Genomic DNA, 17,924 nt, shown 5'->3' with positions numbered 1-17,924 from the left:
TAATTTACCTACAAAATAAAAGAATGTCGATTGATTGCACACTCTATATAATAATAACAAAATGTGGCTAGTATATATGTAATATCACATGAAAAGTAATTTACCTACAAAATAAATAAATGTTTTTAGCCAATTGATTCAAAATTAATTAATCATATATTATTTTACATAAAAATATAGATAAATTATTTGTATGCATATATATAATTTTAACAAAATGTGCCTAATAGATACATGCAAAATAATTTCATCACTTTTTTTTTCTTTCTCTCTCTCGAACAAGTTTGTTTGAAATAACCCTTTTTAATAAAAGAATAAGAAAATAAATAAAAATAAACATTGGTGTTTTTATCTCTACACCCTATAACTTCAAAACTTGCACACCAATGTACTCATCCATTATTTCCGGCAAAACTCTCCCAAATAACAGCAAAATATTTTCTCGAGTTCATCAACGAGTCAACTTGCTAGAAACCCTTATCAACCCTCATTTAAAATTTTAGCGTAGGTTTTCGGCTAATATGTTTGCTTGTTTGAACCATTATTTGGGAGTTGGCTACTTGCATAAATTATTAAAACTAACAAGTCAGCTTGCTAGAAAACCTTGTTGCTATCTCTTCTAAATGGACACTGACATGGAAGCTTTTTTCTCATATTGCAGGCATTTGTTTCATGTCCAACAAATTGATAAGAAGTCTTCTCCACTAAAATTATAAATGAGGGCCGCTAAGGCTTTCATGCAACAAGGGTTTCTAGCAAGCTTACTTGTTAATAAACTCAGGAGAATATTTTGTTGTCATTTGCGTCACTCTAGAACTAAACATTAAAATACTTAACAGAGAACTTGAAATACACATTCACTAACCATTAGCAGCTTGCTATTGTACATCACATTTATGTACTCTTGAAGATCCCTCCACTGCCGAATTCTCTTTGAGGGGTCGGCCTTGGTAACAACAGACTCTTGGAAGGAATTATTTGCCTGCACCACCTTACTTAATTAAACGGTTTGAGGATGCTCCATCACCTAAAATGTGAAAACATGACCAAACAGGTAGAATTCAGAGGAGGTGGTGGGACATAAATCGTTGTATTGCAGACTTGCTGTACGTTTTTCTCTGTTCTTTTTGGATAACAACACTATTTTCTCTAAACGATTTCCACAACTGTAATACTTTCAACTTAGAAAGAAAAGAAAAGGCTTTGCTAAGAAAAGGTTCCATAAAATGCACAATGACAATATAGATACGTGGGACAATTATGAGTTTGGCGCTTTAACCATTTAGTCATGGATACTTAGCGGCGATCCTCTTACATGGTGAATAACTAAATTCCAAATGAAATGAAATCTTTAGGATAAATCAATTCAATGTAGGAGGATTCAATTAAAGGACATGAATTCAAATCCTGAATTTTCGAATTGAGAGAGATATTGAGAAACATCGAGAATACACAATTTGTAAGGTCAGTGGCTTCGTAATCGTAAAATACTTTCACAAATTGTGATATTAAACGAGAGGTGTCTTACACTTTGATAGGAGGAATAGTAGTTTGATCAGGGCGTTCAAATCAAAGTCTCGCCTCTTAAAATATTGACATGTGACTGTGAACACTCTCTCCATATAGGTACGTGGGAAGAAGGCTTGCTGCGGAGACATGGATTGCTACAAAAGAGATGACAGATCATTCTCCGACTTCTTCTAACCCTCATACCTATGGGGAAAATATCCAAACCCAAATTACAAAGCGTGTATAATAATCAATACATACCTCATTATCTAAACCATTATACGTAGAATATAAGAAGAATTACAAGAAAGTGTTCGACTTACAAACCGTTGTTTGATAGCACATAAAAGTTATGATGTAGCATACAAATAAATAATACAAACCATTATTTCATAGCATATATAGGGTTTAGGGAAATTCTAACTCCTCAATACTCTTTTAGTTCCCTAGCTAGTCTATTTTGTGCATCTTGAATGAACTCTTGGATAAACAGTATTCGTAAACAATGGTTGGTTGTTTTTTTTTCTTATCTTTGAGATAGGAGAGAAATGGTTGGTTTAGTGATTTCAAATTGGAAGCGTTGGCCAAGGGGTTGGTTCTGTGCAAGAAGTGAAGGGATGGGGATTTAAATAAGAAGGTTAGTGAAGAAGTTGCATTAGTTTAGTTGAAATCTCTCTTCATCATGCATGAGAGAATTATTAAAGGTTTAAGGTAATGAAAACCAATATTAAGCTATATGACCCATGCAGAAGAAATGTTCTAACTCCTTAATACTCTTTGAATGACATATTTAAAGTAATGACAACCAATAATAAGTTTAGTTGGAATCTCTGCATGACAGATTTATTATTGGAAATTCTAACTACTCAATAGTCTTTGAGTTCCCTAGTCTATTTTAAGGATCTTGAATGAACTTTTGAATGAGTTCCCTAGTCCATTTTAAGGATCTTGAATGAACTCTTGAATAGACATTATTTGCAGAGAATGGTTGGTTGTTTTTTCTTTCTTTCTTTGAAATAGGAAAGAAATGTTTGTTTTAGTGATTTCAAATTGGAAGCCTTGGCCAAAGGGTTGGCTTTGTGCAAGAAGTGGAGGGATGGAGGGCTTTATATAAGAATGATAGAGAAGAGGTTGCATTTAGTTTAGTTAACCTTTTCGCTAACATTCTTATATAAAGCCCCCCATCCCTCCACTTCTCGCACAGAACCAACCTTTTGGCCAATGCTTCCAATTTGAAATCACTAAAACAAACATTTCTTTTCTATTTCAAAGAAAGAAAAAAAAAAACAACCAACCATAATAATGTCTATTCAAGAGTTCATTCAAGATCCACGAAATAGACTAGGGAACTCAAAGAGTAGTGAAGAGTTAGAATTTCCAATCATAAATTTGTCATGCATGATGAAGAGACATTCCAACTAAACCTATTATTGGCTGTCATTACCTTAAATCGATCATTCAAAGAGTATTGAGGAGTTAGAAAATTTCTTCTGCACGGGTCATATAACTTATTACTGGCTGTCGTTACCTTAAACCTTTAATAATTCTCTCACGGATGATGAATAGAGATTCCAACTAAACTAAAATGCAAACATAGCCCGGCGACGAGCCACCGCATTGGCCGTACACATCAAACATTCGATATAACTTGACTTTACTTGGTACGAGATAATTATAATAGGCAGTTTTAGAGAAAATTGTCCTCATTCCCTGTATATATCAATTCTAATTGGACATGCATAGAAGACGTCTAATTTTGAAGTTTGAATGACGCGTGCGTGAATAATAATAATGGTCTTATTCAAACTTGGACTAATCCAGTTCTGCTTGTCAATTAGTTCACAAGAATCAAAACCAACAGCTGATAATAATGTAAGATGGTAACGTAGAAATTCCTATATCTTTATCTGCTTGCCAATTAGTTTACAGCAAACAACTTGTATTTTTCTAATAAGCACGTACGATTAACTAAAGATTACTTAATTAATAAAAGAAAAGTTAAGGTCAAGGTTGATATTATAAGGGCTCTGCCGACATATATAGCCAGCAGAGCTCATCGAATGTAAACTGTAAAGTGCGTGGTGAGGAAACATGACGGAAAGTCGTAATATTATTTCAAAGCTGCCAATCATCCTCTTCAGCTATGTTGTTGTACTCACAGTGCTTATGTGCACTGAACCAATCAAGTCCCAAGCACAGGTGGGGACTCTTGCAGATGATGAAGGTAAGCAATTTTTCTTAAGTAGCTAATTTTACGAGATGTTTGATAATCATTTAGTCTTCATTTTTCGTTTTTTTTTTTTTTTAATTGTCAAAGTCTTTATTTTTCTTGTTTTTATTTTCATCTTTTTTTGCAAAGTGAATATTTTTTTGGAGTAACTAAAATCCCCTATATTTTCTAACTTATTTAGACTAAATATCTGTTTCTTTACAAAATTTAATTAAGATCTCTGATCAATTGCCAACTCAACATTTTTTATTTATTTAATATATATCCACCAGCTAACAACTAATTTTTTTACAATTTAGTGAATTTTAAAATTGTGACTTTATTAAAAATATTAATTTAACTAATTTCTCATTATCATTAAAAAAAGAGTAAATTTTTATTTCTGTTATTATATTTAATTAGTCTCTTCCTTCATTAAAAAAACGTCATTAATACTTTCATAGGAAACTTCATTAATTTGTTAAAATTTTAAAACTTGTGGTACATTTGAAAATAAACGTCAACTTTTTGTACATTTAGATTCTAAATAATACCAAGAAACAAAATGTACCAGAAATTCAAATTACCATAAAATCAAGTGTACCAATATTATAGATAGTCAATCGTACCTTTAGTAAAATTGTGGAAAAAATATTTAATCAAATTCTTAAAATGAACAAATATTTAATCAACGAAATTAAAAAACAAAGCGTCTATATCAAAACATCCCCATGTTTTATTTTTTAGAACTTGTTTAGTAATTAATTTCAATTTTTACATTTTTCAAAATATGTAATTGATTTCAAAATCTCTAAAATCATTTATGTTGAAATAAATTTGGAACAAAAGTTAGATCAACATGCACCAAATCCTTGTTTGGATTCCCAAACAAAAAGGTCTAGAAATTTTGCATGAAAAAAATAATTTTGAGGTCATAAAATTCAAGAGTGAAAATTTCAAAGAAGAAACAAACAATTAATCAAGTACCAGTACTACCTCACGAGTTTAAACCCCCTCGCCACCGCTACCAACGTTGCAGCCACTGTCCCACCATCAACGCCGCCTCAATTGGACCCCATCCCACGATCACTCATTTATATATTGGTGTCGCTTAAAAGATGGAATTAAATTTCGTTTTTTTTTTGTTGTTGGAGAACCTCGGCCGTATGAAGAAATTGTATTCATATGAAGAAAAAAAATTATATCTAGTCAGAGGAATATAAACCTTATTCTTATAAAGCAAGCAAAATAAAATACAAAAATAAAGGTAGGGTATAAACCTTATCCTTCTTGAAAAAAAAAAGATACAAAAAAAAAAAAGAAGAGAAAAACACATAAATCTTATCTCTCTCAAATAAGAAAATACAAGAAAGGGGGCCCGACGGGAGGGGGGATTATGTGCTGCAACCAGGAAACAAAATTTTTCCAATGAGTTCGAAGAGACCAAGGAGGAGACAAAGATCAGAAGGAAAGCAAGATATCATACTAGAAGAGTCACTTTCAAGCGATAAATTTTGCCAATTCCGTGCATGAGCTAACTCCATAGCTAGGATGACAACATGAAGTTCTACATAGAAAGAAGTATGATGCCCCAAGCTTAAGAAGAAACCACCAAGAAAATAACTAGTAGAATCTCGAAAAATCCCATCACAACATTGCAGGACTTGAGTTATTAAATTTCTCTTTAAATTCTATTACACTTTAGCCAAATAATAAACTTCACAATTTCTATACCATTAGGGGAAATATATATATTTGCTCACCAATTTCAAGTGATGTTCACCACTCTATTTATCACGTTCGAATGAGTTTAAATTTCAAATTTTGAGTAGTGAATAGATACAAAACTCAAAATTTAAACTCATTTAATGATAATGAGTAGGATGGTGAGCATAACCACCAGCTAAGGGTGGTGAGCAACCTCGTTCAATACAACTCTCAAAAATCTTCTAGTAAAAGCAAAACCACTTATGAAAAAAACAATTTTCTTCAGCAGCCATACAATTAATGATAGGAAAAATGAATGTCTAAGATTGAAAATAAAAGATCTATAGTTATGAAAATCAAATCTAACAACTCATCCATGTAATACGTAGTATTGAGCCACGCTCAAATAGTCGCAAACATTTAAAAAAAAAGTGCTTTCTAAGTATTAAATCACAAACAGATCCTACCGCATCATCATTTTAAATTCTATCATTTCAGAATTTATTAGGATTTTAAAATTTCTCATGGGTAAAATTTCCGTTTTCTACTACTTTAAAACTTGTTAGGATTGCTTTTGTATATAACACTTTTACTCATAAGTGTTTTTGAGATTGTATCTATTTTTCTTATTAGAAACACGTCAAAATTTTTGTTAGTGCTTCTGCAAGTCAAAAACATTTTTGATTGTCAAAAAACTTTTAACCTTTTCATAAGTTTTTATTTTTGTTTTGGTGTATGGAAATTTGGTGTTTGTAATGGCAGTGGAAGCACTTCGAGAAATAGCTGCGCAACTGAATAAAAAGGACTGGAATTTCAGCGACCCATGCAGCAATGTAAAACAACAATCAAGACATTTCTTGTGGAAGTTTTTTTCATTTTTTTGTTCATCTCCAGGGTCTTTTGTATATTGCAGGCTTTTGTTTTACAACAGACTGGAAGAAATCTGATGGAGCTGGTCGATCCAAAGTTGGGCTCTGACTTTAACAAGGAACAGGCAATGAGAATGATTAAGGTCGCTATACTATGCACTAACCCAGCACTGGCATTAAGACCTACAATGTCTGCAGTAGTGAGCATGCTTGAAGGTCGAGCTATAGTTCATGAACTGAACATAAATCCATGTATTTACGGTGATGAAATGAGGTTTGCGTCCTTTAGAGACGAGTCCAACAGTCGGAGTGCGTGCGAGACAGAAAGCTTAATTTATTTATCTGATCCAACGGCAATTCCCTCTTCCCACTCGTCTGTCCAAGATTTGTATCCGGTAAATTTTGATTCTTGATTGTCAAATCATCATATTCATACTCATAAGTGCGTCAGACAGATGGTCATTTTTTAACGAGTGTTAAGTTCTTCTAATCCATTATGTTTATGTGCAGCTATGAAAATTATAACAAATCCCAAACATTGGCGAGTTACAGTTCCTGGCGTTTACATTCTAATATTTGTAACTTTAATTATATTAAAATTTGTGATTGGATCTGATTGACAATTTCATTCATCCACGTCGAAAAGAATTAAATGAAAGAAATAAGGCAAACTAAAAATAAATGTACAGTTTGCCAAGAATGTTTTTTATTGAAACAAGCAAGCATATGCAGAAGATTTACATACACTTTGATGTCATGAAGTACAGGCTATAATTAACTAAAAGTGGTAAGTGTATTTCTCTGAGACTGTAAAATTTATAAAAATAAGAGTCGCAATGTAGAGTGCTTAGTATCCTGGGAACATTGGTGGAGGTGGAGATGAGTATTGGAAGCCGAAGGTAGGTGGCAGGACAAAGCTGAGCTCTGGAGGAGGCGGTGAGAAAACGGAGGGAGGAGGTGAAGGAGAAGGACAAGGAGAAGGCGGTGGTGGTGAGTTAACAGATGGTGGAGGTGAGTGGACTGTTAGTGGGGGTGAGTGCACAGGTGGGGGTGGAGAGTGGACTGGCGATGGCAGAGAGTGCACAGGTGGTGGTGGAGAGTGGAATGGTGGTGGCGGAGAGTGCACAGGTGGTGGAGAGTGGATTGGTGACGGTGGTGAGTGGACTGGTGGTGGGGGTGAGTGCATAGGTGGTGGAAGAGAGTGGACTGGTGGTGAAGATGACTGTACAGGGGGAGGTGGAGAGTGGATTGGTGGGGGTGGAGAATGGATTGGCGACGGCAGTGAGTGGACTGGTGGTGGGGGTGAGTGCACAAGTGGTGGAAGAGAGTGGACTGGTGGTGAAGGTGACTGTACAGGGGGAGGTGGAGAGTGGACTGGTGGTGGAGGAGAGTAAACTTGGGGTGGAGGAGAATGGATTGGTGGTGGAGGTAACTGGACTAGTGGTGGGGGTGAGTGAACTGGTGGTGGCGGAGAATGGACTAGTGGTGGGGGTGAGTGGTGTTGTGCTAGGATAGCACCAAAATCTTTTGGAACCAACTCAAGCTAGCCCACAAGGAATATATCAAATGGAAATGCAAGAACAAAATATAAAAGACACAAAGATTTTAACGAGGTTCCTCCACAGTCAGTGTAACTGGAGTACGTCCTCGGAGCAGTAGGAGCTCACCCAATAATCCACTATCAACCAAATGGGAGTTTACAAAGTGTTGGCAATCTCACAACCCAAAAACCCAATACACCCAATAGCTCTCACACACCAAAGAAACAAATAGAGAAAGAAATATAATGAATAATTTCTTCTCTATACATATAGCTCAAAGCTATTACAACAACAACTACTTTGGTGGATGATTACTAACCAATTGAAGCAACAACTTTCTTCTTCTGTTTTAGGCTCTCTGCAACTCTCCCTTTTTCTCTGCAACTCTCCCTTGCTCTCTGAAGAAAAGCTCTTTCTTCTCTCTTCTTTCTTCTCTACTGAAATAAGCTCTCATCTCTCTCCTCTTCAAACCGAAATAATGAGCACTCATCACAACTTTTCCAAAAGCAACAAACACCTTTCCCTTTTTTTCTCCTTAAAACAAGGAAGGTGTTTCCCACCTTCTTTTGTTTATAATTTTTTATAGCCAAAGTTGTTTGGATTGTTGTGTAGCCGAAAGCAATGTTGGCCACTATCCAACAATCTCCACCTTGGCCAAATTCCGAAAAACGCCATGACAAGACAACCAACACAATTGATACACAACATTCCCAATCACTAGCAAGAGAACAACTCATGCCGAGCCAAATGCTCCAAAACTCCTACTGCTCAACGCCTTCTTTATATAGGCAAAATGTGAGCCAAGTTCAAGCAATGAACAAACTTGGCTACACCAACAACCTTAGTCAACATATCAGCGGGGTTGTCTTTAGTTGGAATCTTCTGGAGAATGATTTCTCCTTCACCAACAACTTCACGAACAAAGTGATAACGCACATCTATGTGCTTGGTCCTCGCATGATGAACCTGATACTTAGCCAAATAAATGGCACTCTGACTATCACAATGCACCTCCACCTGCTTCTGATCAACCCCCAAATCTCTAATCAGCCCATGTATCCAAATGGCTTCCTTTATAGCTTCAGCAACTGCCATATATTCAGCCTCTGTAGTAGACAAGGCAACAGACGACTGCAAAATGGACCTCCAACAAACTGGCCCTTTAGCCATAGTAAATACATAGCCTGTAGTAGACTTCCTTCCATCCAGATCACCTGCATAATCTGAATCAACATAACCAACAGCAAAATGACCAATACCAGAGTCATCTCTCTCAAAGCATAAACCAACATCTCGAGTACCATGGAGATACCTCAATATCCACTTAGCTGCATTCCAATGCTCTTTACCAGGATTATGCATATATCGACTCACCATGCCAACTGCATGAGCAATATCCGGTCTAGAGCATACCATTGCATACATCAAACTACCAACCAAATTTGCATATGGTATATCTTTCATTTTCAGCTTCTCTTTATCAGTTTTAGGACACTGTAGAGAACTTAATTTAAAATGAGGAGCCAAAGGGGTACTAACCGGTTTGGTTGAATCATGAACTCCAAACTTCCGAATCAACTTCTCAAGGTATTGTCTTTGATTCAAGCATACCAAACCTTTCTCTCTGTCTCTAGTGATCTCCATGCCAAGGATCTTCTTTGCTTCACCAAGATCCTTCATCTCGAACTCATTCTTCATTTGCTTCTTCAATTTCTCAATCTCTTCGACATTCTTTGAGGCAATCAACATATCATCAACATATATCAATAAATAAATGAAAGACCCATCTTGCAACTTCTTGAAGTACACACAATGATCATATTGACTTCTATAATAATTTTGACCTCTCATAAATTTATCAAATCTCAAATACCATTGTCTTGGAGATTGCTTCAAGCCATAAAGTGATTTCTTCAACTTGCAAAACAAATTCTCCTTCCCTTTCACTTTATACCCATCCGGTTGACACATATAAATCTCTTCATTCAAATCACCATGTAGGAAAGCCGTCTTCACATCAAGTTGCACAAGTTCAAGATCATATTGTGCAACAAGAGCTAACATAATGCGAATTGAGGAGTGCTTCACAACTGGAGAAAAGATTTCATTGTAGTCAATGCCCTCCTTTTGTGCATACCCTTTAGCAACTAATCTTGCTTTGAATCTGACATTGCTATTCTCAGCAACATCTTCCTTCATGGCATACACCCATTTGCAACCAATAGCTTTCTTACCCTTAGGCAATTTAGCTAACTCCCAAGTCTTGTTTTTCATGAGAGAATTCATCTCGTCGCCCATGGCATTACACCACTTCTCCTTTTCTTCACTCTCAATGGCTTCCTCAAAATTGGATGGAATCTCATCAGTAATAATAGGAAGAGCAAAAGCAACATAGTCACTATACCGAGCTGGCTTGGTAATATTTCTCTTTCCTCTGTTCTTGGTAATAGACTCTTGAGGTGAAACTTGCTCTTCAACTTGAATAGAATCTTCAAGTTCAACTTCTTCAACATCCTCATGGTCTCCCACTTCTTCACTTGTAGTGGCTTCGACATCAGCGGAAATAGGATTTGAAGTACTAGAGGCAACTTTCTCAAGCTCCACCTGTTGGACATCTTTCACATTCTTCTCAGAGTCTCTAAACATATTTTCTTCATCAAATGTCACATCTCTGCTGATTACAAGTTTTTTCATCTCCGGGCACCATAACCTGTAACCTTTGACACCACTACTAAAACCAAGAAAGATAGCCTTTTTGGCTCTAGGATCAAGTTTATTTTCAGTTACATGAAAATAAGCAGGTGAACCAAAAATACGAATATAATCATAATCAGTAGAAGGTTTTCCAGTCCATACCTCCATTGGCGTCTTACCCTGAATAGCAGCTGAGGGTAATCGGTTGATGATGTGACATGCATAAGTAACTGCCTCTGCCCAAAACGACTTGCTTAAACCCGACTGAGACAACATGCATCTAACCTTCTCAAGCAAGGTTCGATTCAATCTTTCTGCAACTCCATTTTGTTGTGGAGTTCCCCGGACACTAAAATGTCTCACAATCCCTTCCTCTTTGCAAACTTTAAAGAAAGGGTCGGATGTGTATTCACCACCATTATCCGATCTCAAAATCTTAATCTTTCTCCCAGTCTGGTTCTCAACCATTTTCTTCCAACCCAAGAAAATGCTCAACACCTCACTCTTGTGCTTCATAGTGTAGACCCAAGACCTTCTTGAATAATCATCAACAAAGGTCACGAACCAATGTCTACCACTCAAAGAGGGAGTCTTTGTAGGACCCCAAACATCTGAATGCACACAATCAAGAATGCCCTTCGTCTGATGTACGGCAGTACCAAACTTCACTCTAGTTTGCTTCCCCAAGACACAATGCTCGCAGAAATCAAGCTTACAAGTCGTGGCACCTTTTAGAAAACCTTGTTTCACAAGCCCTTGTAGAGCTTTCTCACCAGCATGGCCTAACCTCATATGCCACAGTCTAGTAGTATCAGAATCGGATGTGCCCATATTTTCTGAGACTACAGACGCTTCACCTGTCACAGTGCTTCCTTGCAATAAATACAAATGGCCACATCGAGGAGCTTTCATCACAACAAGTGCACCATAAGTCACTTTCAATGTCTGCCCATCTGAATGAAACCTGAAGCCCTTGGCTTCTAAAGTTCCCAAAGAAATAAGATTTTTCTTCAAATTCGGTACATACCGAACACCTGTCAACTCTTTAACCATGCCATCATGCAACTTCAAACGAACTGTACCAATCCCTTTTGTTGTGCAAGGATTGTCATCTCCCATGAACACAACACCGCCATCAAACTTTTTCAAGCTTGAAAACCAATCCTTGTGAGGAGTCATATGATGAGTACAACCCGTATCCAAAACCCACTTAGTAGCACAATCAAATGATGAGGAAGTGGTTAAAGCAAAATCAGAAAAATCTGTTTCAACCTCAGCAACATTAGCTTCAGAACTTTCTTTGCCTTTGGTCTTCAATCTAGGACAATCTTTCTTCCAGTGGCCCTTATTACGACAAAAGGCACATTCATCCCTTTCCAAATGTTTTCTACCTTTAGAGTTTCCTCTAGGTCGAGACTGTGATTTTTTTCTGCTAGAAGAGGATCTCCTCTCCGATGATCTACCTCTAACAAATAAAGCTTCAGAGGTACTATCATGATTTTTATCTCTATGCCTCATTTCATAATTCATCAAGGCATTTGACACATCTTCAAATTTCACAGTTTCTTTACCATGCATAATAGTGGTAACAAAATGCTCATAAGAGTCCGGCAAGGAATTCAACAATATTAAGGCCTTATCTTCATCCTTAATATCCTCATCTAAATTTAACAAGTCGGCAATCAACTTATTAAAAGTATCAAGGTGTCTAATCATTTTTGTACCTTCTTTGTATTGGAAGCGGTAGAGCTTTTTCTTCAAGTGTAGCCGGTTCTCTGCACTCTTCGTCATATACTTGTCTTCCAATTTTTGCCACAACACACTTGCCAAAGTCTCCCGCATCACAAAATACTTCTGAGTTTTTGCAAGGCACAACCGAATTGAAGAGCAAGCCCACAAATTTAATTTCTCCCATTCCAGTTTCGACATAGCTTCAGGCTTCTCTCCCAAGGCGGCAAGAAGATCTTGTTGAGCCAACACATCTTTAACCTCACATTGCCACATCCCGAAGTTGTTTGTGCCATCAAACTTTTCCACTTCGAACTTTGCATTTTGCACCGTAGTTCTTGCAAACCCGGAGCTGCTTCCAAAAGGATTCTCATCTTGCCCGTCTGACATCTTTGGCAACTAGACAGTACCCAAGAGCAACCAGTGCTCTGATACCAATTGTTGTGCTAGGATAGCACCAAAATCTTTTGGAACCAACTCAAGCTAGCCCACAAGGAATATATCAAATGGAAATGCAAGAACAAAATATAAAAGACACAAAGATTTTAACGAGGTTCCTCCACAGTCAGTGTAACTGGAGTACGTCCTCGGAGCAGTAGGAGCTCACCCAATAATCCACTATCAACCAAATGGGAGTTTACAAAGTGTTGGCAATCTCACAACCCAAAAACCCAATACACCTAATAGCTCTCACACACCAAAGAAACAAATAGAGAAAGAAATATAATGAATAATTTCTTCTCTATACATATAGCTCAAAGCTATTACAACAACAACTACTTTGGTGGATGATTACTAACCAATTGAAGCAACAACTTTTGTTGGCAATCTCACAACCCAAAAACCCAATACACCCAATAGCTCTCACACACCAAAGAAACAAATAGAGAAAGAAATATAATGAATAATTTCTTCTCTATACATATAGCTCAAAGCTATTACAACAACAACTACTTTGGTGGATGATTACTAACCAATTGAAGCAACAACTTTCTTCTTCTGTTTTAGGCTCTCTGCAACTCTCCCTTTTTCTCTGCAACTCTCCCTTGCTCTCTGAAGAAAAGCTCTTTCTTCTCTCTTCTTTCTTCTCTACCGAAATAAGCTCTCATCTCTCTCTTCTTCAAACCGAAATAATGAGCACTCATCACAACTTTTCCAAAAGCAACAAACACCTTTCCCTTTTTTTCTCCTTAAAACAAGGAAGGTGTTTCCCACCTTCTTTTGTTTATAATTTTTTATAGCCAAAGTTGTTTGGATTGTTGTGTAGCCGAAAGCAATGTTGGCCACTATCCAACAAGTGGACCGGTGGTGGGGGTGAATGCACTGGTGGTGGGGGAGAGTGAATTGGTGGTGGGGGTGAGTTGACTAATGGTGGTGGAGTTTTCCTTAGTGGTAGGGGTGATTTAGGTTGAATTGGAACAACGGGACTTTGCCCTATAGATGCGGGTGATGGTGGTGTTGCTACAGGTGGTGGAGGAGAATGGACTGGTGGTGGTGGTGGCGGCGAATGAACCAGTGGTGACTTAGGGTGAATTGGAACAACTGGACTTTGACCTGAAGGTGCAGGGAATGGTGGCATTTGTACATGTGGTGGTGGAGAGTGAATAGGTGGTTGCAGTTTTGGCGTAGGAAGGGAAGGTTTTGAAGGTCCTGGTCTACCTCCACACTTTGCCTTACTACAATCCACTGGCTTGCTCACTACAGCTTGACATTCTTTTGCTGACTTCTGTTTAGGCCTATCCGGCAAGCAATTGCTTGTGTCTTCAAACACAACGTCCTTCTGAGAAACCGGCACACATTCTTTGGCCTCACCATTGAAGTAGTTGTAGGAAAATGTGAAATTTCCCAAGCTAGGCAAGTTGCATAAACACTCAGGAACAAACCCGGTTAGCATGTTATGTGCAATGTTCAACTCCTCCAACTTTTGAAGGCCTTCGAATTTTTTTGACATGATCCCGCTGAATGTGTTTGAGCTAACATCAAACACCGTCACATTTGAGAGGTATCCGATTTCATTAGGCAAACACCCACCAAACTTGTTGTTAGAGAAGATGACCTCATTCAAGGTGTTCACCATCTTTCCTATGGTGTGAGGAATGCAACCTTCTAGACGATTGTTGGAGACCACAAGAACCGAGACGGGGGAGTTTCCAAGTGTGTCAGGAATGGTGGATGTGAACCTGTTGTTGTTTAAGAACAAAGCATCCAATTCCTTGTTGAAAAGCTCAGGAGGCAATTTTCCCTCAAAGTCATTAAACCTGAGGTCTAGGTACTTGAGGTTGGGAATTTTGAGAACAACTTCAGGGAACGATCCCACGAATTGGTTGTTGCTAACATCAAGCTCGTGGAGAAGATTTAACCTAGCAAAGCCCTCGGGAATGACACCACAAAACTTGTTAGTGTTGATGTGGAACAATGCAATGTCACTCAGCAGGCCTAATTCGACCGGAAGGTATCCTGCAATGTCTGCATGGTTGATATCAATGCCGGCCACAACCTCTATTTTGGGGTCATCAAGTGCCGGGGCACAAAACACTCCGGTATAAGCACAAACATCACCACCAACCCAATTCTCAGTTGTTTTAAGAGGGTCTGAGTAAATTGCCTTTTTCCAAGCTTGGAGTGCAATGTATGCACATCTAAGCCTGGTGTGAGGGAAAGTTACGTTCAACTCAACCTCATATTCTTTTTCATCGCGTAGGTCATCGCTTTTGTGAAAATGTAAGAGCTGGCGGCGAGTAATGGAGGACACTTCGGCATCAGTTAGAGCGGAAGAGAATGATGAGAAAGAAGAGAAGAGAAGAAAGGAAAGCAGAAAGTAGACAGCCTTCATATTTTGGCTGATGAAGAGAAAAGGGTGAATGAGGGAGAATATATTGAGTGGGGGGGGTCAGTTTGGTTTGTTTGTTTGAGAGGCTGTGCAATAATTTCTCTGTTGGATTCGCAAACTTGAGTAATTGCCTTTCTGGCTTTTTAAAATTAGGCATTGTATGTATAGTTTTTTTGTTGGACTGAATTAACTAATCCATCGCACCACAACTAGACCTAAACTAATCCTCACCTGTGATGTTCTTCTTCCCCATCCTCCAATTCCTTTTTCTTTCTGGTAAAGCCCGCACCCCATGCCTCAACTCTTTTCATATTTCCCACATCTCTTTTTCCCATCTTCTTCTGACTCTTCACTTTTGATTCTTCTTCTTCTTCCCTTCTGATTGTCTTCCCCATCCCCCAATTCTTTTTTCTTTCTCATGAAGTCCGCGCTGCACCCATCCCCCAACTCTTTTCAGCTTTCCCATCTCTTTTCTCCTTCTTCTTCTTTCATATTGGTCGTTGCCCATTGAGGCAGAGAGAAACAACCCTAAACCCCAAGTGTTATTAAACACTTGAATAACTTGGAATGAGTGCAATTCTCATTTCTCTCATTCCACTCTTCTTATGTAAACACGCTCTAATACCACAATTGGAAAACAAAAACAAAAATAACAAACATGAAGGCAGGGATTCGAAAATAATGGAAGCTTGACAACTCAGCTAAGCACTACTGTATTCAATATTCCCGCGTCTTAAGAACATGTACTACTGTCACAAAAGGTTATTAAAATTCAAGGCCCTAAAAAGTTGGGGTCCTATACGGTCGCACATATTGCACACTTTTAAAGTCGACTCTGTTTCGATTATAAAGGTAAATACTTTTAGTAGCTGGAGTTACAAGCCCCGGACAAACATTTTTTTAAAACAAAATATTTTCATCCAAATTATCACTGAACTTTTGGCCATGCTTTTTATGTAAATCAACAGAATGTCATGAACTGGTTATTAACTTAGTACTATGCAGAGAACATAAGCAAAAAATGCATTGCAATTCGTACCTGTCGAGAACAACAAATACCAAAAACAGCTTCGACGGCATTCATATTCTTGGTTCTCTTTTTCTTTACAAAATGATTCAGTGCTTTTTTTCGCTCTACACTTTGAGCTAAATGTCATTATATGTGTTAATCAATAAATGATGGAGGAATACTGACACGTCAATATAAAGTTACTTTGTTTATTTTTTTTAACATCATTATTTATTCCACATTTATATTGGAGAACCGTTTCCAAGTGGCCTATAATTTTTTTTTTTTTTTAACATTTTTGGCAAACGATCTTATGAAAACTCAATAAAGCATCGCTCACAAAGATTGTAGGCTATCATTTTACTCGGTTTTATTAAATTCTAGAAAATTCTATTTTTGTGTCAGTTTCGCCGCATAAAAACTTCGTAACCTATGCAGAACATTACACATTGGCCGTTGAAAATTTTTAATTGATGTCGGAAACTTATGTGCTCCAAATCCCACTATTTTATTATAGATTTTTCCATTTCTCCATCGTAACAGGGCCCTGTTCGAAAGCTAATTGGAGACCTTAAAAAACACTAAGAATTTTATTTTTTTTTGTTCAAAAAAATAATTTGAGTTTTCAATTGAACTTCTATAAATTCTAAAAGTACAAACCAATTTAACAAATCAACAAGTAGAAAAGTGACGTATTGTTTTTTCTTAACTATTTAGAGGGTAGTTGTTGTGTGAAATTTTCATATTATTTTGTAGAAGCTTATGCATTTAATAAAAATAAACTAAAAATATGATGAAGATGAGTTTTGAACCCATTTCCTAGGCCGCTATAATGAAGCAATAATACCACTTGCACTAAGACTCAAGTTTGTAATATTCTACACATACTACTATATATACATAAATGCATGCAAATTTGAAAAATCTGGGGCCCTTCCGATTTGGAAGCCTTATGCGGTGGCATCTATTGCACCCCCTCAGAACCGGCATTGATCATAAAATGTTATAAAAATCACTTATAAGAGTCACCAAATGGTAGGCCCGTTACCTAACATTTTTTGTGATGTGCGTGCAAAAACGATGCTAAAACTCAAGTACTCAACAATTGTATTTTTAACAAATATTGTGAGCTATAACCTTAAGTTTTAAAGGAAAATTGACGAAAAGTTTCAAAAAACTTTAGTTTTTATGAAAAATGACAAATAAAGGTGTAGTAAATAGTACCAAGAAAAGATAAAAAAACGGTTTTTCGTTAAAAATGAACAGTATCAGAAGTGTTTCATTAAAACTCCCAAGTTTTAATGGTTCTGCAAAGTTCTACAGTATAATCAATTTCCGTGCCATTTTTGTTGCACTGTAAGCTCCGTTATAATTCTTACTGGGCATTCCAAGGATGTTTCGGCAACCAAAAAACCGTTTTGGCTTCCGAAATGTATTTTAGGCCTTGCTAGTTTACTTAATTTTTGAGTTTTCCAACTTAAATTACAACAAAAAAATAACTTATGAGATTCAATAAATTGTAAGACCGCTTCCAAATAATTTATATTAATTTTCTTAATGGGAAGATCTTGCAGAAATAGAATTATCACATATTTTACGAAAATGAGTTTTTAGATGGTCCAAAATCATAGGCTAAATTTTAAGAGTTCAATTATATTTTCTTGTCCAATTTCAATTTTTTTGTGCCTATTTCACTCTTTGAGGTAACAAAGAATATATTTAAATTCCTTAACTAATGCATCAGCTATGACAGTCCGTTCCAGATTTTCGAACCGTAGGGGTGAAATGACGATTTTGCCCCTAGCATGTTGGTTTCGTTGTGTGGTTG

At 37.0% G+C, this 17,924-nt stretch overlaps 1 protein-coding gene across 1 annotated transcript; it reads right to left on the bottom strand.

Annotated features, from left to right (window-relative positions):
* Positions 1-13,482: 13,482 nt before the first annotated feature.
* Positions 13,483-15,546, bottom strand: LOC137728522 (pollen-specific leucine-rich repeat extensin-like protein 3). The gene has a single exon (XM_068467287.1). It carries the CDS (start codon positions 15,088-15,090, stop codon positions 13,483-13,485), a length of 1,608 nt encoding a protein of 535 aa, XP_068323388.1. The 5' UTR covers positions 15,091-15,546.
* Between the last annotated feature and the right edge of the window lie 2,378 nt (positions 15,547-17,924).

The sequence above is a fragment of the Pyrus communis genome, chromosome 3, assembly GCF_963583255.1.
Source record: "Pyrus communis chromosome 3, drPyrComm1.1, whole genome shotgun sequence".
Lineage (NCBI taxonomy): Eukaryota > Viridiplantae > Streptophyta > Magnoliopsida > Rosales > Rosaceae > Pyrus > Pyrus communis.
Note: the sequence above shows the minus strand (reverse complement) of the source record. Positions and strands in the feature narration are given on the sequence as shown.